The sequence below is a fragment of the Lygodium microphyllum genome, chromosome 30 (assembly GCF_053477565.2).
Source record: "Lygodium microphyllum isolate KBCC chromosome 30, Lygodium_microphyllum_v1.1.10, whole genome shotgun sequence".
NCBI lineage: Eukaryota > Viridiplantae > Streptophyta > Polypodiopsida > Schizaeales > Lygodiaceae > Lygodium > Lygodium microphyllum.
In genome coordinates, this window is record NC_141164.1 from 71,206,211 (window position 1) to 71,230,964 (window position 24,754).

The 24,754-nt window shown below is 41.8% G+C and overlaps 1 protein-coding gene across 1 annotated transcript; it reads left to right on the forward strand.

The window, feature by feature from the left end:
* Positions 1-18,785: 18,785 nt before the first annotated feature.
* Positions 18,786-24,526, forward strand: LOC148009989 (Ribonuclease II/R family protein). The gene is made up of 7 exons (XM_087672526.1): positions 18,786-19,140; positions 19,569-20,200; positions 20,294-20,347; positions 20,433-20,501; positions 20,592-22,868; positions 22,974-23,045; positions 23,128-24,526. The coding sequence occupies exons 1-7, from the start codon at positions 18,954-18,956 to the stop codon at positions 23,533-23,535; spliced, it is 3,699 nt and encodes a 1,232-aa protein (XP_087528652.1). The 5' UTR covers positions 18,786-18,953; the 3' UTR covers positions 23,536-24,526.
* Positions 24,527-24,754: the final 228 nt, after the last annotated feature.

The following is a 24,754-nucleotide window of genomic DNA, read 5'->3' on the forward strand; positions in this document are numbered from 1 at the left end:
CAACACGGAGTGGAGTAGAGATCTCTTTGAAGTCGACTAGCCATTCCTTGTGAAAAGTCATATGATGAGTAGATCCGGAATCTAGAAACCATGTATATTCTTCTTTGGAGTTTGATGAAGGTGCCCAAACACTTGTGGCTAGGCTGATGATTATTTCTAGTTCTTCTTCTATGTCATAATTGCCGATACTAACAAAGTGAGTTTGACCTTTTGATTGATATTTGTTGAATCTATTTTTTTGATGACAATCCTTTTCAATATGACCTTGCCTTTTGCAAGCATTACATATGAGATGATAATGAGGGTTTCTTGTTGAGGATAGGGATTGAAAAGACTAGTAAGGGTTGGGCTTATGTTGAGGATTACCAAGAATCCCTTTGAAGTTAGACCCAGAAGGAAACTTGGGCTTTTGATGAAACTGTTGAGCTCTTTTGTGAAAATGTTTTGGGTTGTAAGCAGTTACAACTAGAGCCTTGGATTCTTGATTTGAAGAAGTAGAAAGAGTATCTCTCATGACTTGCTCTTGCTTGATTCTATTAATCAGTGGCTAAAGCTTGAGTTTATCAGTGGAAGTTTGAGTAGTAATAAAGGCTCTCCAAGATAGAGGCAAAGAAGAAAGTAAAAACATGGCTTGTAATTCTTCTGAGATGACCAAACCAGATATTATGGTTTCATCTAGCAAAGATTGCCACTGTTCTAAGAACTTAGTGGCAGATTGATCTTCATGCATAGTGGCAGTAGATAGTTTTCTAAACATGATCGTTTGATAAACAATATCTGTGTGTTCATATGTATTGTTGAAGAATTCCCAAATACCTTTTGCAGTGGGTATTGTTATTACTAGTTGTACTTGGTGATCTCCACAATGGACAAGTATTTCCATTCTCGCAACTACATCTCTTTGCATCCAATCTTCCTTGTCTGCTCCTTCTTGTTCAAGGCAGTCTTCTTTGCCATTGATAATATTCCATAGATTTGCTTGAGATACTTAGATTTGCTTGAGATAGGTAAAGTTCCATCCTTAGCTTCCACACTTGATAGTTGCTGCCATTGAGTTTGTTGATCTTGATGTGTCGGTTGTAGGAGGTGGTGGCATTAACGAGAGCCATTGGAAGAATGAGAGTAAAGAAGAACGACTAGTTTGTGAATTTGAGGAGAATATGATAAGCTAGAAAGATAGGACCTGGTGCTCTGATACCATGTAGTGTAAACCAAGAACTTGAAGATAAGAGGATAATGTGCACAATAAGAGATAGAGATAGAGACAATATAGAAAAGGTAGTGAACTATAGTTAAGCATTTCATTGCTAGTGGTTGTATATATACACGGTACATTAAATGAGGTAGGTGAGCCTTATCTCTAAATATCTGAGATATTTACAAAGTGGATATCTATGAGATCCTTTTGACCACATACTGACTTGTCCTTATCTTATCCAACTTTTATCCTTATCCACAACTTTATCTTAACACTCTCAAGTATATCAAGTACATTCGAGGTGTGGACGAGGCTTTCCCAACCAAGGTATAGCTTTCCCTTGTGCTTATTTTCTAGTTCAAGTTGAAGGCTTCCATCATCACAAAAGAAAGGTAGCCATTGAAGCATCCTTACAAGGTTTATCTGTGGATTTCTTATGGTTTTTTCCGAGCAAGGGATCACTTTAAACCCCTTGCTTAAAGGGGTGGTCCCAGCTTAAGCTAAGGGGTTACTTGTATCACAAGTAGAGGGGCAACTTCTATCTATCAGATAGAGAAGCAAAGACCAAAGGGAAGCTTGGAGCTCCAACCCCTAATTGATTGGTAATTGAGTGAATCTTGGATGAAATCAAAGCCAGAAGTTGCACATTGAAGCTCTATTGAAATGTATGTAGCCTGTGAAAACAGTGGCTAGCATGTTTTTCAAATAAGGCTTTTTAAGCCTTAAACCTTAATACTAAGGTCATGGCTCTTTTAACCCTTTTCACACTAGCACTCCAAATAGTTTGTATTAAAAGGCTATTCACACTTGTTCTCTCCTCCAAACCAATTAAAATAGAGTCGTGCTCACATTGTTATGTTTTGCAAGTCTCGAAACTATATTCACAATCAATTTGAAACTAGATATCTCTTCCTTGAAGCCAAATTGTAATTCCTCTTATTTTCTAAAGTTAGACCTAACTATTGAGCATCATGTCAACTCAAGATCTCATTGATAAATTCATGGGATTTGGATTCCACCTTTGGCAATAAAAAATGATGTATATTCTTATGTGGAAGATCTTATGTGGCATTATCATTGGGAGAGGCACAACAAACTCAAGAGGGGGAACATAAAGAAAGCAATGAGAAAGCATTAGAATACATAGTAACAAGCTTAGGTGATGAAAGAATGCATACACCATATTGATGGTATTCTAAGTGCAACAACATGGGAGGAGCTCAACAAAGTCTTCAACATCATATCCAAGCATTCCAAGGTGAAGCTATTGATGCAACTTTATAATATGAAGTTCAATCATCCAAAGGAAGATCTCACAAGTCACCTAAATAGAGAATGAAGGAATTAAACAACAATTGGCTATTATGAAAAGAACACTAGATGAAGATGAAGCCAAAGCTATTTTATTAGCAGGTTGTGATTTAGATGCTTATAAAACTCTAGTCAAAACATTATCTAATATGCAAGGTTTGAAGCTACACGACATTGAGGCATCTTTACTGGAGAGAGAGCAAAATTGAATCCAATGGAAGCACTTCAACCACTACTCGTAACAATATCTTCATCACAACAAGAAATTCTAGGCTTAAATGCAATGATTGTGGACTAACTAATTGGGAAGAAATGAAGTGCAAAGACAATGGTAAACATCAATGCACAATTTGCAGATGCTTTGGTCATTTTGAGAGAGATTGCTATTCCAACCAAGCAAACTATGCAAACAAGCCACTTCAAAATCTTGATGTATCTAAATCAAGTGAATCCCATGATGTATCTCCATCCAATGGATGCCTATTCTAGATTATCCTATGATTGTAATGTCCACCATTGGCACCAATGATGTAGCCAAGGGGACAAACTCCCAAATCAAATTTAATGTCACTTACTCACATCTTGACTGTGTCACACCACATGCTTATGAGTATGATGGGGGACCGGGGGGGAGGCAATCTTATTTTGTAATTACATCCTTGATGATAGTGGCAATCAATAATGACCAACCACACATCAAGGGGGGGTTTCTTAGCATGTTTGATGCATATGGGAACTAGGTCTAAGAGACGTGGATGGATAATGATGGATGTGGTGGCAGCCAAAGAGAGCACACACAAATTAATGAAATGCATCCCATAAGCAAAGAGAAGCAAGGGTCTCAAGCTGAAGAATCTATAAAAGAATGTTATTGGTTCAACTAAAATCAATCAACTCTATTTGGCATCATTGTTCCTCTTCGCTCGTTCTTCTTTCTCCCCCCATAGTTTATCTTCTTGTTCAACCTTGTTTTGTAACATGTAAGGCCTTATATGGGATAAAGAAAGCACCTAGTGTATGGCATGATAGGATTGCCAAATACCTTGTTAGCATTGGGTTTTGTAGATGCCTTGTGTATGAATGAAATGGTAGTGAACCTCTACGTGTATGGTTTGCACATGATATGCAAGATTCTTAGTCAACTAATTATTACTAAGGCTGTCATAGTAGATGATAATCTTATTGTCCACACGCAACCCCAAAATCACCAAATAGCTTGTATATCCAAGCTACTTCACGTGCTACAAGTACAATACCCCTCTACATTGCCTTAATATTAGACAATGCAACTATAGGTTGTTCCTTGTTACTCCAAGTAACAACAACACTTGCAAAGGAAAACATACCACCACTGGTAGATCTCCTATCTGAAATACTGTTGACCCAATCGACATCTGTGCAACCATGCAAGTCCAATAGTACACATGTTGCATAGAACAATGCAAAATCTAGTGTAGAACTCACATAGCATAATGTGTGGTGCACTACATCCAAATGTGTCTTTCATGTAACTTGCATGAATTGACTCTCCAAACCAACTATATAGTTTAAGTCTAGCCTAGTAACTGTCAAATAAGGCTACGTACAAGCTTTCTATATAGAGTGGCTTTCTCAATCATATCACCCTCATGTGTACTAATCTTAGCATTAGCATCTAGAGGTGTAGAGATTAGCTTATAATCAACCAAACCATACTCTTTTAACATATCCAAAGCATATTGTTTGTGTGATAACCATATCTCTTGTAGAGTCTTGATTATCTTAACGTAATTATAGGATGTTTCTTGTTACTCTAAGTAACAACCATTGGTAGATCTCCTATTTAAAATACTACTTACCTAATCTGCATCCTTGCAACCATGCAAATCCAATAGTATATTTGCAATATAGAACAAGGCACAATCTAGTGTATAACTCACATAGAGCGATATGTGATGTACTATATCCAAATGTGGCTTTCATGGGGAAGCTGCATAAATTGACTCTCCAAACTAACTATGTAGTTTAGATTTAGCCTAGTAATTATCAAATAAATAAGGTTGTCTACAATCTTTCTATACACATTGTCTTTGTGATAGCCATATCTCCTCTATTGTCATGATTATCTCAATGCCAAGGAAATAGCACAACTCTCCCAAATCCTTCATTTCAAATTTCACCTTGAGATTATGGTAGGTAACATGGACTCGGTTTATGTTATATCAAGATCAAGTTGTAGAGATTCTCAGTAAGGCCTTTGGAGCTTAGAAGCTTTGCCATTTCAAGAGCATGCTTAGGGTTGATGAGCTCATGATGAGCTCGAGGGGGAATGTTGAGATTTTGAGCTCCACATGAGTTGGCATCAACTACATGCATTGGTGATGTGGCAATATTTTATTTACTAGCATCTTAGTTGACTGACATGGAGGATATGCTAGTGATTCTATAGGACTATACCCATGTAGTCCACTCTCAATTATGGCACATTCATGGTGCCACCTCATCCATCCTTAGTAGGTTCACACTTAGTGAACACATGTATACATGTTTCAACACTTTAATATTAATGTTATAGACCAACTCCTTTTATGAAGGAGAAGATTTCAACGGAGAGAGAGAGAGAGAGAGAGAGAGAGAGAGAGAGAGAGCACAAAGTGATGTGGCAGCTAGTAAACAATGTGCAATGCATTAAAAAGGCATGTGGTGGTGCGCAGATCAGATGCTGTACGCTCGCGTAGTGAATGCCGGAAGGTCCCCAAGAACAATAGAACTCTACTTTTTGCACAAAATTCAATGTAAAAAGCATGAACGACATGAACAAGAGACTAATTGGGTGCAATCTCCCCCCATGCCTTATGTGAGCGCTCCACAAAGCATGTATTTTATGTATTAATCATCTTCAAGCTCAAATAATAGCCCAAATTACAAAATAGCAAGCTTTTAGCTTTTGAGTTTGCTTTAACACAAAATAGGAATAAAGCTAACGGATGGTGCCCAAAGAGTCTGGCATGCCCAATACAATGTCCAAGTACAAATAACATAACCGTGTGCCCATGCGCATACAAAATAATAATAAATATCCAACGCCTCAATAAATAGGCGTGGTGCCCATTAAAATATAAATGATAAATCGAATACTCGCTATCCTCCAATGCTTTCCTCCGCCACTGCTGCTATCTCTACACATCAACTGAAGCATTCACAATCGTTAGTAAAATAATACAATTAAATCGACAAAAGTGAATACCTAGCAGTCTTCAGCTACATAAATAAATCAACTGGTTAGAAATCAATCCTAACCTTAATTTATTACGAGTGCGCACTCTAAACTCGTAAACATTTATTAATTTAATATGCATTTTGCGGAATCACCCACTATGGAATCACCCATGTACACACTAAATTAATGAAACGCCCGAAAAGGACAGGCGTCCCCATCAACTTCTCGCACAAAGAATCCACTTTGTGTATGAGCCCCGGTCATCAAAGTTTACAAAATCCACCGTAAGACTTCACGGAATCCACCGTGAAATATGCCTCCTGGCATCATGTGGGGTGCTTTGATTATAGGCTCGGGGATAGCCTTGGAAAATTCTTTAGAATAGATAAATAAGACTATTGATTCCTTACCCACATTTATGGGTCTAAATAATGCATTACCATATTATTCAATTCTTTAGATATTGGCATTGTGATTGCAAAAGGTGCCTCATGAAGAAGCCCATGCCCCCATCATTGGTTACTCACTTAATAGGCTAGCTGGAGAACTGTAGAGGTAGCATTAGATTACAACTCCTCTTGCTAGTCACAATTATCATGCCCAAAGCTAAGGGCAAGTGTAAGGTGTGATGGCATTGGGTTGCCATACTTCAAGTAAGACATTGCAAAGAAGATACTCTTGTGAAGGTTGGTCAAGATCCTCTTTTGGAAGTGGGGCAAGAGCTATGCACTTTTACGAGTACCATCCAATTGATCTACATGTATAGCTTGTTGTGGAGTAGTCTTACAGATGTTGGCATGTTGGTTGTAGAAACATGGCTATATCTAGGAAAGGGTGCACATGAAGTTGTAGGCATGGATGGGTACTTTCCCTCCTTTGGTTGAGGCCCTCTCATCTTCACGATGGATGGATCCTCCTCATCATGGATATCTTGCATAATCTATCATTAAATGATGTTGCACTCTCTCTCTCTCTCCGTGCATGCTACCCCATATGCATTAGCTTAAAAGCAACATTCCTTGGCTCACATTGCTTCTACAACATGAACCACCACTACTGATCTTCTATTGCATCACCGAAGTAGGCATCTTATCATGTCCATCCAGATGGTGATTCGTGTAGTTTCAATTCTTCAATTAATATTTTTTTTAAATTCTTAAATTTCATCAAAGTGGGTGATTATGGTGCCCTTAATACTCTTGGAGCCTCGTGTTTCTTGTAAATTACTTATTAGGTTGATCAAGTTTAGGGTAGTTTGTCATGCATGCATGGATGCCTTGCCTTCAACAAGCATAGAAGTTAGGAAAAGCTCAGTTAACCTCCCAACCACACTCATATACCCTTGTGCCCTAATGTAGAGCTATCCTACGAATTGTGTCCACTTGAGACCCTTGTCTCGAGTAGAACCTTCTTTAGGTTTATCTTTCCACTTGGCCAAAACTTATTTTCAAACATGACGACATGTACGATGCTCATGGAAATCCAATATCTATTTTGGTTCATGAGGTTGGAATGATGGTTCAATAAATTCTACTAATGCTTCTTGGTCCACCAAACTATCATCATTAACAAGTTACCTTCTCAATTGGCTAACATGAAAGACACGATGGACTCTATTAGAGGATGGTAGATCTAATTTGTATGCAACTTCACCACACACATAAGGATTGTAAGTGGGCTATAATATTGTGGAGATAAGTCAATAACTATTTTAGACTTCAAACTTCTTGAATGTTTTGGAATACATCAGTAGACTTTATCACCTTTTTCAAAAGTGACCATATGTCTATGTTCATCTGCATATTTTTTATAATGGTTTTGAGCTTGCTTAACATTCAAGCATGCTACTTTTGGTATGTCAAAATGTCTTGAAGAGAATCCTTGACATGTTGGATCTTCTCATTGACTAATCCCATCGTAACTGATGATCGAGGTTGAAATCCATACATAAACACGAATGGACTAAACCTTGTAGTCATATGCTTAGCACTATTGTAACCAAGCTCTAATATGGGTAAATAATCTACCCAATTAGATTGTTTTTTGCTTACACATGCTTGTAGCATATCTTCTAGAACTTGGTTGACTTGCTCAGTTTGCCCATCCGATTGAGGGTGATCCATGGCACTTAGATTAAGCATTGTGTCTAACCTTTTGAATATAGCTCTCCAAAAATGGCTATTGATTGCAATTTCTTTTATTATGATATTGGTTGGCAATCCATAGAGCTGATAAATATTCTCCACATTTAATTCAGAAGTCTTAATAGTTGTCTTTGTTGGAATAAATCTACACATTTTAGGGAGCCTACCTACTACTACCCAAATGACATCATGACCATGATTGATAGTAGGTCTAACAATAAAATCCATAGAGAGACTTTCCCACTCGCCATTAGGAATCTCTAAAGGATGAAAAAGCCCACCTACCTTCAAGTGCTTGGCTTTGTTCACTTGACACTTTTGGCATTGAATAATATATTTCTCTATATCCTTATGCATTCCAGACCAATAAAAGTGTCTACGTATATGGGCATAGGCCTTTCATATCCCTTGATGACTTGCATCAAGACTATGATGACACTCATAAAGAATTTGGCACTGTGTGTCTAAGTTTGAGGCTACATATATTCAACCTTTATGAAGCAAGTACCCATAATCAATGGTAAAGTGCTTCCATTGATTGAGCTCATCACTAATAAGAAATGAGCGTTGTGTGGGAATCACATCTTGTGTATGAGTTGGTGAGGGTTCCCTTCGTTTAATCACATTCCACACATTTTTATAAGATTTATCATGTTCACATTTGCATCGTAGAGATTCTAATAGATCACTCTTTAATATTGTAAACGAGAGAGTGTGAATCTCTAGTATTCTACTCAGAACATTAGCTACAACATTACATCGACCCTTGAGATACCATAGCATATAGTCAAACTCTTGAAAAATTATAGCCCATCAAGCCTTTCTTCCTTTCAAATCCTTTGGGGTAGTTAACCATTTGATACTCTCTCTATTAATACTACCTCAACTGGAGCATTGTATAAATAATGTTGCCATTTTTCAAAGCATAGACAATTGCGTAGAGCTCATGTTCATAAGCAAAATAATTCTACTGAGCCTTATCTAGCTTTAAATTTTTTCTCTAATGCTGTCATGCAAGCCATTAAAGCACCAAATCCCCCCTTGTCCATTAGTTCAAATGCATCTAAATCATCTTCATGGTTTCATCCTCATGCATGTTTATAGGCTCATGATGTAGTGAATTTTAAGGTGAGGACATGGTGTGATGCTTGAAACTAAGAGAGAAAAATTACCACTTGCCCTCAATGTCTTCACAATGACATAGCTCACAAAACTATAAGAGTGATATGGTAGAACTCAGAGGCATTGTATGCCAAGAGGCAGTTGAAAGCTCCTTGAAAAGCTCTTTATCTTTTGCCAAGCATGCTTGTGAAAAATCTCTTTGTTATTTGGAGTAACTCCAAGGATTAACTTGATGGCTAATTGCCTTGCACTTAAGCATGCTTGGGTGTAGACAATAGTTGGATGGGTGATCTCTTGGAAAGTTGTCTTCAAGCGAATACTTCCACCTTGTGGGCAACCAATTGTGCCAAAGAAGCCTTCATAGCATCATTGCTAAGTATGCCTTGGTCATCAATGTCGTGACACTGCACGTCCACCACTGCGAAGCCACTTTGGAGTGTCTTAATTCTGTCACTTTTCTTTTGTGCTTAAAAGCTGTTGGTATCACAAAAGATTTAGAGTCAGGCCATCTTTAACATGTTGAAATAATCAAATGGGGTTTGGAAAGAGAGCTTTTTGTGGCCAACACACTTGTGGATATGTATGGAAAGTGTGGCTTACTTCTTGAAGCATGTCATGTGTTCGATAACATTCATGTTTGAGATTCTATCTCATGGAATGCGCTCATAACGAGTTACTCTGAAGGTGGGCATGGTGAGGAAGCACTGAACTGCTTTGGATAGATGTAGCTATTAGGAATACCTCTAGATGATGTCACATTTGTGTCTACTTTGAAAGGTTGTACTCGGTTCAAAGATTTGGAAAGGGGCCGCGGATCACATACAAATGTGGTTCTATTGAAGACATAATTTTCAAAGATCTTTAGGGAGACTTGCACTTGAAGCTAGAGCAAAAGATGCCGCTTAAAATGCTGCTTGTGCTGGATATGTGAATGGCCTTTTTGTGGATACTTACTTTGACTCTAAGCCACTCCTAAAAAAAGCACTAGATGCCAAACTTGGTAGACGCTTTGGTATTAAGCCTTTTTAATAGCACTGTATACGCGATATTTTTGGGGAAGAAAAAAGGAAGTTGTTGAAGGGGAGGATTCGTCGACCCAAGAGAGAGGGAGACTAGAAGAAAGTCAAGGATGGCATTGGTGCCCATTTCAAGACAAGCATCTAGCTGATTGTGCTTCTTGGGAGGGAGTTTGCTTCTCCGAAACGGTACTAGACCATATGGCATCTCCTGACAGATGTCAATGGTTCTCATATCTTCTTCTTCTTCTTCTCCTACAGTGGATTGCGGGAAGGTAATCCACATGGCTTCTACGTGATCATGAACTAGCTGGCGTAGAATATAATTTGAGATGGTCAACATACATATCAAAGGCCATCTCACAATGATGATTTCACTTCATGTGAAGAAAAGATTGGAGAGCAATTGCTATCGATGGCAGATGTATGTGTCGTTGATCATGCTGATCTTATTAAGAAAGCAAAGAAGCGTCAGATTGACAAAGCACGCACAAAGCAAGGAATCTCCAGGAAGTCTAAAGCTGTATGGTCTATCACTGTAGCTACTACAGTTGTTGGCATAGTTGTTCTCTTGCGTCGGTTGATGACAAGTAAGTGGAGCCTTTCACGGAAGGTTGGAAACCTAACATTCGGATTTTGTCTATCATGGTTGCAAGCCACTAGAATATCCATGATCTTGATCCTTTCTCAATGAACTATCAGGTGGAAAGCATGTGGTTTTGGACACACCTAAGCATCTTCTAGCAGGATTCATCGTTCGAAGCTTCAATTGAGAATAAGCTGCATTGTGCAGTCTAGAATTGGTCTTCTTCTTTTGATTAGTCAATATGAATTTGGGTGCAGAGCTAGAGCGAGCATCATGGAGTGCGAGCATAGCTCTGTGATGTGATAAGAATTTGTTTCGAGCATTGAGTAGCTGGATGAATTCGAGTTTGTGTAAACAACTTTTGTGAATCAATAAAACAAATCATTTTGAGTTCTTTGAGTGTTTGCTTTCTTTCGTGTTGCTTGTGATCTCGAGTAAATAGAATTCTGGCGCCTTTCGGCATCGAACTACGAGACAAGAATTCTCAATCCATCTCACACCACCTTAGTCGTACACAGGACATTGCTATGCAGTATGATAGTTGTGTGATTATGAGGGTGGTCTTGCCCTGCTGCTGTCAAACGTGAAAGGTGAGAAGGATCGAAGCTTGCACGCAAGCTATGGCGGGAGAGCAAGAGCAAGAAAGAGAGAGACAAGAAATGGGAACTCCAACAGTCACAATGTGTGATCGGGCCTTCCTTTATTCAAACTGTCACTAAAAGAATAAAGAATAAAGTGACGTGACGGGCGCCCGCCACCTGCAGTGTGCAGTGGCGGGTACTGTCAGTGTAGTAATACACGGGGCGGCACGGCGGAGGCGCCTTTACCCCCAACAACCTCCCACTTAAAGGCGAATCTGCCCTAGTGAGAGAGAAAAGAAAAAAGAAAAGACAGTACAAATGTACATAGGTACAAGGGATGAGGAAAGGTGACATCTCATCCAACGCCCATCAACCTCCTGAGGAAGGCAAAGCGCTCAGTAGTGAGGCTCTTCGTGAGTAGATCTGCAGGATTCTCGTTAGTGGAGATCTTGACAAGGTCAACAGACTTGTCCTCCACGACACCACGTATGAAGTGATACCTCACCTCAATGTGTTTCGTCTTCGCATGGAAGACCGGATTCTTAGCCAACTGAATGGCACTCATAGAATCTGAATGCAGTGTAGGTGTAGCATCAATCCCAAGGTCAGCAACTAGACGGCCTAACCATATGGCCTCCTTGCAAGCCTCAGTGGCTGCAACATACTCGGCCTCAGTGGTAGACAAAGCCGTACACTTCTGAACCCTGGACATCCAAGAGACAGCCCCTCCAGCATAGGTGAATACATAGCCAGAAGTGGACTTCCTACTATCTGCATGTCCTGCATAATCGGAGTCAGTGTACCCCACGACCCCTGTATCCTGGCTGCCATAGCAAATACACATATCTGCTGTGCCCTTCAGGTACCTCATGATACCCTTCACGGCATCCCAATGTCTGCTGCCAGGTGTAGCCATATAGCGTGCCACAACACCAACTGCATGCGCAATATCTGGACGAGTGGCTATCATGGCATACATCAAACTGCCCACGGCTGAAGCATAAGGGATCTTGGCCATCTCAACCCTCTGCTCATCTGTCTGCGGACAATCGGCCTGTGATACCTTCACATAAGAAGGTAATGGACAGCCAATAGGCTTTACGTCCTGCATGCGGAAGCGCTCAAGGACTTTATGAATGTACTCCCGCTGTGAGAGATACAAAAGCCCCTGATGCCTATCGCGCTTAATGCGCATCCCAAGTATATGTGAGGCCTGTCCCAAATCCTTCATCTCAAAGCTCTTCTTCAGCTGAGATTTAAGAGCATCTAGCTCATCATGAGCTTTCCCTACTATCAGCATATCATCAACATAGAGTACCAAGATAAGCAAACTGCCATCACGGGCTTTCTTCGTGTAAAGACACGGATCCATAGCACTCCTGCTGTAGCCCTGTGACTGCATAAAGGCATCAAACTTATGATACCATTCCCTAGGTGCCTGCTTCAAGCCATACAAGCTCTTCTTTAACTTGCACACTAGGTGCTCCCTGCCAGGTTCTGCAAAGCCCTTAGGCTGATCCATATAGATCTCATCATGCAAGTCCCCATGTAGAAAAGCCGTCTTGACATCCATCTGATATAGATCTAAGTCAAGCTGTGCAACCAAAGCCAAGACTAAGCGCAGGGTGGTCATCTTAACCACAGGAGAGAAGACCTCATCAAAGTCCACACCATGTTCCTGCTTAAAACCCTTTGCTACCAATCTAGCCTTGTATGCCGGCTTGGGGTATCCAGGGGTACTTTTCAGCTTGTACACCCACTTGCATGGCAAAGCCTTCTTGCCCTTAGGCAAGGCAACCAAATCCCAAGTCTCATTCTTATGCAGGGAGTCTATCTCAGACTGCATAGCCCTCTCCCAGGAGTGACTGTCACCCCTGCGCATAGCCTCATCATAAGTGAAAGGCTCTCCTGCATCTGTAACCAAAACATAATGCATAGAGGGCTGAAATCTGTCAGGTCGACGTCTGTCTCTAGCAGACCGTCTCACCGTAGGCTCTGCTGCCTGTCTAACTGCATGTCCAACACCCTCGCCCTGTGGAGAAACTGCTGCAGGCTGTACTATTGGCTGTGCTGGAGCTCTAGGCTCCTCCTGAAAGATCACTCTGCGGATCTCAACCACCTTCTCAGGCTGCCTGTGCATCTTGTCTTCATGGAAGACGACATCATGGCTGCGTACTATTTTCCGCGCCTGCGGATCCCATAGGCGATAGCCCATCTCTCCTGACTCACCATAGCCAAGGAATATGCATTTAATGCTCTTTGGATCCAATTTACTCCTCTTGTCCTTGGGCACATGGCAGAATGCCTCACATCCAAAGACACGGAGATGCGCATAAGAGGGTGGCTTACCAGCCCAAACTTCCTCTGCAACCTGGAAATCCAATCCACTGGAAGGCGATCGGTTTATGACATGCACTGCCGTACTAACTGCTTCAGCCCAAAAACTCTGGGGTAGGCCTGCATGGCTAAGCATAGAGCGCACACGCTCCTGAATAGTCCTGTTCATGCGCTCAGCCAAACCATTATGGGGTGGGGTGTAAGGGGCGGTCAACTGACGCTTAATACCCCTGTCATCACAAAACTGCTCAAAAGCATGCGAGACATATTCTCCCCCATTATCTGTCCTAAGGCATTTCAGCCTATACCCAGTCTGGTTCTCAACAAGAGCAAGCCATCTCTGAAAAACTGCCAAGACATCGGACTTCTGCTTTATGGGATAAGCCCACACTTTCCTAGAAAAATCATCAATGAAGGTAACGAAGTACTTCGCGCCACCCATAGACATGCAAGGCATAGGCCCACAAACATCGGAATGCACCAATGCCAAGGGCTCACTCATGCGTGGCCTACCCGATTTCTTATGCGTAGACCTATTCTGCTTACCATAAAGACAATGATCACACGAGTCAAAACATGCATAATCCAAAGGCGGAAGATACTGCAAACCAGATAACATTTTCATTCCCTTTAAAGACATATGCCCCAAACGGTCCAAAACTGCTTGCTGTTTTACTGCAGAAACTGCCCAAAAATGACCAAAACGGGGTCCAAAGGGCGAGCAGAGTGTGCCAAAAGTTGCTGCCCACTTAGTACTAGGTGCGGTACACCAAATCAGGATATTTCAGCAATAACTGCTAGCTGTAATAAATTGCAGGTATGCAGTCTAGAGAGCAAACTATCCCAAAATAGGATCCAATGTCAAGCAAATAATGCTAGGTCCAAAGCCGGCATGAAACAGACATAAGCAAGGCCAATGACAGTGAAAAGAACATGAGCTCAACACCGAAGCATGTCAAAATAACATCTGCCAGTGAAAGGCACACTCCCAGACACTCTAGACAAAGTGTTCCTGTAACTGCCAAAACCTGACACAAATAGGTGTCTGCTCAAAGAGAAAGATCCAAATATGAGACTCAGCTCATAAGCATCCTGTGAACCAAGAGTACATCAATGCATATCCATAAAGATCGGAGTATGATCCCAAAGTCTCAATGCATATGTAGCTGCTCAAGACATAAACTGCTCCAAATACATGTAAGTGCTCCAATAGCATGCAACTGTCAAAGGTCAAGCAAGCATGTAAAATGCTCCCACTGGCACAAAAGGCGTACAAAGCGAGCTCAGAAGCTCAAACAACCCAAGAGAAAGCACCAGTGATAAGTGACCCTGCCAATGCATCAAGCGCATCCAAGAGAGCATGACATACATGAAGCACCGGTCGTATTAACCATGAAGCAATACATAAGCCCAAATAAGCTCTCGGTCAACTCAATGACATCCAAATAGCAACCAAGATCAGTGATCAAGTAAGCCGGGAATGCTCAAATACATCCAAATCCAAGCTCCAAATGTCGGTATGGCATACACGAACCAAATAGCATATGTCACGAACCAAAGCATGTAATGCAAAAGCCTAACTGTCAAGCAGAGACATGAGGCATAGGCGGTCCACGAGCATGCCAAGTCGGTCCAAATGCCAGTGAAGACGGAGCTAATGCGAAGCTCAAAAGCATCCCATAATCTCATACATATGCTCCAAGCCGTCCCCAAATGTCAGAGACATCATGCCAAAGCTCAAAGCATACATCCGGTATCGGTAGGTAAGTGCCAAAGCCTATAAAGTACCTTCAGCCCACTGTTATTCCAGCATGTATTTACTGTTCTAAACAGTAGATTTCAGCCCCGAATTCAAGCCAAAATCATGGTCAAACCAAATGCATACATCCCCAATACATCCGGGTAGGAAGTAGACCGCATATGGGCATCAAACAAGGTAACCGGAGTAGAGTATAAGCATCAAATGCCAATGCCAAGTGTGGCTGCCCTGTTTCCAGCACTGTATAACAGTAAATAACAGTCCCAAATCAGCCAATATTTCAGGCCAAAATCATGGCATAATCATGTGCATAGATTCCCAAGGCACTAGGCATCATGTAGACTGCATACGGGCATCAAATAGCACAACCGGAATGGAGTATAAGCAACAAATGCTAATGCCAATGGTGCTGCCCTGTTTTCAGCCTGTTATGACAGTTTATGACAGTCCCAAATCTGAAGAGATCAGCCCTCTTGATCAAGGTAGAGAGCAAGAAGCAATGGCCAAGTGTGGAGCTGAAGTAGATGAGTGCTCACAGCTTGGAAAAAAATGATGCAATCTGCCCTGTTGGTGCTGAACTTGCTGCTGCTCCACATGGGCTGAAAAGGGGGTAATGGGGGGCTCAAGAAGGGCCTATCAAAGGCCTATGACAAGCCTCTTTGAGCCTTGATAGGTGTAAGGCACAATATGAGGGGAATAAGCTTCAAGGGTTTGAAGCCATGGCTGGCCTTGCTGTTTGCAACCTGTAGACTGAAATAAAACCCTGAAAGAATGATCAAATACCTCAGTATCAATGCCTTGAAGGTGCCTCAATAGGCTGGGAAGGTGCTCGGGAAGCCGGGGAGTGACGGGAGCTCGGGGAGATCGGATATGGCTGCCGGGATGGAGACCCAATGCGTGAAGTGAGTCGATGCGAAGGTCGGGAAGCACCGAGTCGAGCTCGAGCAAGAGAACGCCAAGCTCTGATACCAGTTGAAAGGTGAGAAGGATCGAAGCTTGCACGCGAGCTATGGCGGGAGAGCAAGAGCAAGAAAGAGAGAGACAAGAAATGGGAACTCCAACAGTCACAATGTGTGACCGGGCCTTCCTTTATTCAAACTGTCACTAAAAGAATAAAGAATAAAGTGACGTGACGGGCGCCCGCCACCTGCAGTGTGCAGTGGCGGGTACTGTCAGTGTAGTAATACACGGGGCGGCACGGCAGAGGCGCCTTTACCCCCAACAAAACGGGGTAGTGATTCCTTGATCTTTTGCTACAGCCTCGCTTTGATACCACTGTCATGCATATGTAGATGCCTTGGCTTTAGTGAGCACAAAAGTTAGGAAAAGCTTGGTTGACCTCCCCAACCACTTAAGATGATAGCCTCTTTTAGCAACACTGCATTAATATCTTTAGCCATATATCTATGGAATATTTTTAGTTCCCAACTTTTAGCGAGTCTATTCACATTAATTGCCTATCCTTTGACCCATTGGTTTGTACATCCTCGTGCCCCTGATTTAGACTATGTCTTGACCCCTTGACCCCTTGACCCTTAACCTTGTCAATGCCTTTGCACTATGGTCCATTACCTACTATTAGTGCCACGGTTGAGCTATCCTACAGACTGTGTCCACTTAGGATCCTCATCCTGACATAGTTATAGTGTGAAGAGCATCCGTGGTAAACTTTACACATCATCCACACCCAACTTTAACACAATAAGGTGGTTGACCCATGGATGTACACCTAGGAGTATGGGGGATGGTAGAGGTTCAAATCTTGATGGTTGAATATTGCACTTTTAATGAATGAGCATTATTACTTTTTGTGACTTGGGTGCGGATACAAGCCTTTGGTAGGGGATCCCCCTGAAACCAAGTGTGCCCATCACCCAAAAACGTGAGCCCAATTCTATGCTAACACGATGGTGTTATACATTGTATAAGATGAACAAGCATCACAAAAAAAAAAGTGTAACGCACCCAAAAAATGTAGCTCCAATCTTATGCTGACATGGTGTTGTTACACATTGCCTTGGACAAATGTAACAATGCAAAACAAACATGAGTGTTATACCATCCTATCAACACATGAATGGGTTCACATTTTTCAAGTGATGGACACATTTGGGAGGGGGAGATCCCTACACAAGGCTCGCATTTGCACCAAAGTCACAAAGTGATAAGAAAAAAAAAAGGTTTGAACCTCCACCATCCCCTACACTCCCAAGTGGGCTAGCCACCTTTTTGAGTTAAATCTTAGAACGGACAATGTGTAAAGATTATTGTGGATGCTTTTCATATTGGTTTGGCTATTTGGGGGTAGTGTGTAATCACCCTCTTAGAACTCCCTTCCTCTCACAAATTTGCCATATGAAAGGGAACACAACTTTCTTTTTTTCCCTACATACATAGGAAAAACCATTTAAAAGGAGTTTCACACATGGTGAAGTTAACTAGTTAAGCACAATTGTAGAAACCATAAGATGTTGTGCTGATTGTACCCTAAAGAGGTTTGAGAAATAGTTAGCAAAATGGGGCACAATTACAGTGTGAAGACAAAATTTGTCTGACATTAAATGTAGATGTCATGTAGTACAATTTATGTGCGAAAACTTTCTTAATGACATTGAATATTAGTTTTTCTTTCAATGGTTAGTAGTTATTAAAAGAGGTAGGCCTCTTCATTGTCCTATTTATTATATTTAATACATATTGCTCTAATTTGCTCTACAAACTCGAAAAATTTATTATTTGCCATTGTAATACCATGGTAATAAATTTTACCATCCCCTTGTTAAAATATTATTTGCCACTCCAATAGCACAATGATAAATATTATTATTATTTCATTGTTAAATAATATTGCTACTCCAATGCCATTGTGATAAGTTTCTTATAATGCATTTTTGCCTATGGGAGTCATCCTTTTGGATATTCCTTTATATGTTGACAAACCACCCACACACACAACAAGCATAAATTAGGGTTTACTAGCCACCGTGAGGAAAGAGTGCTTAGAGCTCAAGGCCTAGTACTTGAAATTCAATAACTGAAATTTGGGGATTTTAGAGAAGTTCAAGAGGCCAACCAGCCAACATTTGGGGTAGAATTTGTCATCCAAGGAGCAGGGTGAAGGCCAATCGCCAGGCAAACCAAGGGGTAAATTGATTTGAAGGATTGCTGGTTGTTATGGGACAGCAATATGTATTGAAGGTTGAAGGAGGTTAGGCTGGATATGAGTGTGCTCGAACCTTTAGCAATACAAGTGAATGAAATATTGCAAGGGGCGTCACTTCGGGGGCCAACACCGAGCCAGGCATCGCGATCACTTGATCAACATGGGCACATACAAAATACCCTACCAACAAGTGGACCGCCGCAATAGGGGAGGTTTTGTTATTTACACCTTGGTCCTTTCCTTTGGCACTCCAAGGTCCAATGCTATAGAAATGACTGAGAGAAATCACTACTTGTTGGCATTGCAATGCTATGGAAATAAGCTTTATATTATCTTGGTTCTTTCGTTTTCCTCGTTTTTAAAAAGGTTCTCCCTCGCTATTACAGACGGTTCCTTTTGGGCATTCTCAATCATCATCATCATCTTCCTTCTCCTCCCCGCTGGTCCTCCTTCCCCTCCAGACTCCTTCGTGGTCGCCTTCTTCTGTCTCTTGCCATTATTCCCTCCTTTGCCTCACCCCCCGCACAACCCTAGGGCATGCACAGGGTCGACAAGCTTCCCCGTGTCGCTCCCCCTCCCTTCGTCTACGCCGAGGCCAACGCCATGTCTCGCACAGACGGAGATCCGGAGAAGAAGGCCCGGAGACGCAGGAGTAAACGGGCTACCTCCACCACGCAGGAGCCTAACGTAGACAGCGATGGCGCCAGTTCGTCCTGTCCAAGCGGTAAGCCTTCGTCTCGAGGCATCAAGAGGCGGATCTCTGCACGTCTTGTCTATCATAGCTTTCCTTTTCCGGCAAGGTGTGGATGCCACTTTTGATCGAAAGGAAGGTTCCAGGGCCTGATGTAGTGTTTAAGCCATGTCCACTGTGTTTGCTTAAGAAATTTCAATCCTAGGTTCATAAAGCTGATGGAGTGGTCCGAATCGATTGCCGAGTCTGGTGCAGTGCAGTTGTCCAATCGTTTTGCTAAAGGTCTTGTGACATACAAGACGTCGGTGCATCTGTTTCTTAGACCATCTTGGCTCAAATTAGCTGACACGATCGGCACATCTGTTATTATTGCTGTAACAACATAATTTAAACTTATGGTGATCTTTTGTTACTGACGGAGACACATCATTCGTGATTAACGGTATCTAGACCTGTTTCAGGGCTGCGGGCAAATAGTACCTCAAGTCGTGGAGGCATTTCGCCAGAATTTCCGGACTGTGCAGCTTCTCCCTGTTGTTCTGGTCCGAGTTGCATGTCTACTCCTAATTTCAGCAGGAAGAGCGGTGACAATGTGAAGGACTATAGCTTTGAACAAAATTACACCTCTTCATCTACCTGTCTTGCAAATAGCCTTTCAAGATCATCCAAACCATTCGCTCCAAACAAGTTTAGGACGAAGGAATGTCAGCCAAAATGGAAAGAGGCTGTAAAGGTGTCCCCAATTTCAAAAAGTGATCTTTCTACAGCAGGGAAAGGGTTGTCTGCAAAGTCAGACAAGGTGAGATTCAGTCCCAAAACTAACCCTCAAGCACCAGGTTCCATGAAACCTTGTGAAGGTGCTGAAGACACATTGCTTGGAACAGGCTTTTCGCCTGAGGGACCCAGAATGGGCAGCACTTATAGTGAATGCCGGTCTTCTGGTGATGATACTGAGACTGGGATCTGCAGTCAAGAATCTAAATGGCACGGAACTCCATTTTGCCCATATAAAAATCGTCAAGACCGCACATCCAATGGTGGCAGTTATTTCCGACCACATTGGGCACCTGATAAAGTGAAACAAGCTTTGGAGGTAATGATGAAAAGCTTTAAGATTGCATTTACTTGCTAAGATTTTACTTCATGGTTTTCTGTATGCTTATCATATCATGGTTTTTGAGTGTAGGTGGGGCAAGCATTTTATGCAAAGATAAGGATAAATGCACACAATAGACACGAGGTATGCTATATGTGGAATTGATTTATTGCAAGGTCTGAAGTGTGTTTCTTTTTTGGACTGAAGGAATTTGATGTGAATGGTGCAGGCCTATGTGAGCTTAGATGGTGTTTCAACGGATATCCTTATTGATGGAATCCGAGCGCAAAATCGAGCGGTAATTACTGTGTTTTGTCTCTGTGATTTTTTGAAAAATGGCTTCATACATGTGGCTTTTGACTCCACTTACTGGTACTGCTATGTGCAGATTGAAGGGGATATAGTGGCCATCACTATCAATCCTATTTCAAGTTGGTCTATGCTAAAGGGATCTTTTGCAAAACAGAACAGCAATGATCTTAGTACTGGCTTGGCAGATCTTTTGACAAGCAATGGTAAAGTTGTAACATCTGATGCTCCAAACTCCTCCAGCGATGAAGATTGTTCCGATGTTACTGAATGGGAGCAGAGAAAACCTTGTGGACTCTCTGATCAGAATTTGAATGCAGAGATGGACGTGTCAGTCCAATCCAGGAATATGGATTTGAAGACCTCTCAAAATGCAACTCTATATGCATGTAGTGTACAATCTAGTCATCAGGTCAAGGAGCAACAGCATTGTACTATATCTAAAAAAGAGCCCTCATTGAGTAATGCAGAGAAAGCTCTGGTGGAATTTGCAGCTTGTGTGGCTTCCTTCCCAGACAAAAGACCCACAGGTCAAGTGGTTGCAATATTGGAGAAGTCCAACCGCCGGGAAGCAGTGATAGGATTTCTAGAATTTCATCAGAAAGCTGGGAATAAATGTCGTGAAGAGTTTCTGAGGAAAATGCTAAATAACAGTTCTGCTACTATTATGCTTGTACCTTCTGACACCAAATTTCCTAAGATGGCAGTTTCTCTTTGCTCACTGCCCACTGATTTGAAGAAAAGATTTCATGAAGGTGATGCATCACTTGGCAATGAACTGTTGGCTGCTCGTGTGACTGACTGGAGGCAAGATAGCTTGTCTCCCCTAGCAATCATCAGCCATAGCCTTGGGCAAGGTGGGGAGCTGGAGGCTCACACTGCTGCCATCCTGTTTGAGCATGCTATCCATAGTGCTGAATTTCCTGCTGAGGCCATCAACTGTCTACCAAAAGTACCTTGGAGCATACCATCTCAGGAGAGGAAGAGCAGGAGAGATTTAACAAAATGCAGGGTTTTCACTATGGACCCACCTACTGCTAGAGACTTGGATGATGCTCTGTCCATTGAAAGATTGGAAAATGGATTGGTTAGGGTTGGTGTACACATTGCAGACGTTTCTTATTTTGTACGTCCGGATACAGCTTTAGATGAAGAAGCACGAGTTCGTTCCACTAGTGTGTACCTTATTGAACGGGTATTCCCTATGCTACCTCGGTTACTTTGTGAGGAGTTGTGCTCTTTAAACCCTGGGGTTGATCGACTGGCATTTTCCATCATGTGGGATTTTGATAGCTCAGGTCAACTTGTTGACCGCTGGATTGGTCGCTCCATAATTTGTTCTTGTTCAAAGCTTTCTTATTTTCATGCTCAGGATATTATTGATGGAAAGCTTAATCCTGAAAGTGGTGGTGAGTTAGAAACAGACAGTAGATTGCCAGAGCTGTATGGGGGGTTTAAATGGAGTGATGTCATGGAAGACATTAGAGACCTGCATGATATAGCTAAGCAAAGACGAGAGGGAAGATTTGAGGCTGGTGCTCTTAGGCTTGACAATTCAAAGCTTATTTTTGAACTTGATGAAGATGGGATACCCAATGACAGTAGCCTGTCTGAGCGTCAAGACTCCAACTTTCTTGTGGAGGAGTTCATGCTTTTGGCAAATATGACTGCTGCGGAAGTCATATCTGGTGCATTCCCAGACTGTGCCTTGCTTAGAAGGCATCCTGAACCTAATGTTCGCAAATTGAAGGAGTTGGAGGAGTTTTGCAATAAAAATGGGCTAGAACTGGATGCTTCCTCTTCTGGCAGTCTACATGAATCATTAACAAAGCTGCGTGAAACTCATAAGGAGGATCCTGCCCTGTGTAGCATTTTGGCACTCTATGCCACAAAGCCGATGCAGTTAGCTAAATATTTTTCTACTGGAGAGATAAAAAATGAAGAGGATTGGGCACACTATGCATTAGCTACACCTCTTTACACCCACTTTACTTCACCAATCCGCAGGTATCCTGACATTGTTGTGCATCGAACATTGGCAGCAGCATTAGATGCTGAAGGTATATTAGCTGGGTCAATGGAGTGCTGTGCAGAAGATTGCAAAGTGCGTGCTAACTGCACTGTTACAGATTCAACTGTCAAAAGATACTTCACAGGCCTAGTAAAGGACAAGGAGAGAGCAGAATCTCCAGCAGGCCTAAAAGCTCTGGCAATTGCCGCTAGCAAACACAAAGTATTAGAGAGCCAGAAATTGGCCATGATAGCTGAACACTGTAATGAAAGAAAGCTAGCGAGCAGGAATGTTAGAGATGCGAGTGACAAATTATATCTTTGGGCCATGTTGAAAAAGAAAAAGGTTTGTGTCTATTGAAGCCTTGTAGCCTTGCACAATGTCAGCATTGACAAATATATCTACAACTTGACCCTAAAAAGCCTTATTGTGTTCATGCATGTCTTACAGGGTATTTTGTCAGAAGCAAGTGTACTAGCTGTTGGACCCAAATTTGTCTCTCTTTACGTTCACAAAATTGCTGTGAGTGTTCATACATTTAGTTTGTGTGATTAAGTTCGATTGATTGAATGCTAACCACTATGGCATTGCCACTATTTTGCAGATGGAGCGGCGTGTTTATTATGAGGAAGTTGAAGGGCTTAAGCTGGAGTGGTTTGAGATGACGGGTACTTTGGTTTTAGACCTACTGCCTCAGAAAGGGCCTCTCAAAAAGAACAGACAGGGACGGAGCAGAGCGTTGACTGATGTAGCACATGTGGTGAATCCTGCTCTTGTGGATGACATGGAATTTGAGTTGCAGGGTTCAGAGAAATTGGTTTCTGAATTGCCCGAGGATACTTCTAACCTTGCTGATGAATTAGGCTTGGACTCTGACAAAAATCTTGAACCTGCTGTCTTTCCTTTAACTTTACGACTTCTTGCCCCTGTTCCTGTCCATGTGTATGCTGTTGGAGAGAATCGCCCTCAGGATATAGCTGTGCGTTTCTATCTGAGCTCGTATATGTCATGAGACAGAGCTGCTTTTACATACCTTCTGTTGTGATTTTGTTGGTAACCCATATACCTGTATCCCTTGTTTGCTCATCCTTCTCTCTTTTTCCCTGGCTGGCACATTTGCCCCTGTGCTTCCTTTGCTTCTCTTTACTTCTCTTGTAGCTGTTTTTTGGTGATACTGAGCTCCTGTCTCTTTTTATTGACATGGAGAGAGGTTACATCTTAGTCATTTTTTTGTTTTCCTTCTTTGTCATGCATCTCTGCTCTGTTCTGTATCATTTCCTTCTAGGGTCCTGTGTACATACAGCCTTACTGTTTAGTCTTAATGTCTAGATACCCTGTTTTTTTGAAGTGGTATCGCTCTGTCTGCTAACTTATCTGTACCATATACTTTGCTCAGTTAGGAATAACTGTTTCTATAACTGTCCCCTCTTTTAGCCTGTTTTCTGCCACACATTTAGCTAAAACAGAGTTGGTGATTTGGGGGAGGGAGTGGGGCTTCATATTGTAAAGCAGGTGACCAGTGGAATTGTGGCTGGTAAGCAGATGGTATCATCTCAAATATGTTGGGTTCTTTGTTGTTATTGTGACTGGGGAATGACGAATTGTGTTGGTAGAAGGTTTGATGGCAAGCTGGTGGGGTTGAACAGTGTTTGCTGCTGTCTTGGAACAATGCAGTGCACATTCTTTGAAGGAGTCCATGCTTAAGACAATAAAGGGACAAGCAAATCTTCAAAGTGTGAATACTGCGTTTTCACTAGAAATGGACCTAACATTCAAGCCTTTTTACAGGGCTCTTTTTTAATGCCCTAAGAGCAATGGCATTCTTGTAGGCATCCTGGGAATGAAGACTGGCATGTTTTTGGCCTGTCTTCTGAAGCACTGGATCCTTCCTACAGCAGTTGTAAGAAAATTGTTGTCTCAGGAGACTACTTTCTGATGTCTGCTGGGACCAAAAAGAATTGGAAGTTTGAATGAAGTCTTCAACTAGTTTGAATCATTTTGCATCACAATATCCAGGGACTAAATGTCCAAGCTTGTTTTTATTAGTTTGAATTGTTTTGTGTCAATATAATCATTGCCTCATCCCTGTGTTTGGGATCAAAAAGACTAATTCTCTCTGCTTTCTTTGATTTGTTGCAAGGATTTTCGATGTATTTCTATCTTGCCAGTGCCAGTTTTTGCGAATGGTGAAGGCTAATGAAAATGGCACGTACGATAACTTATAAAAGTGA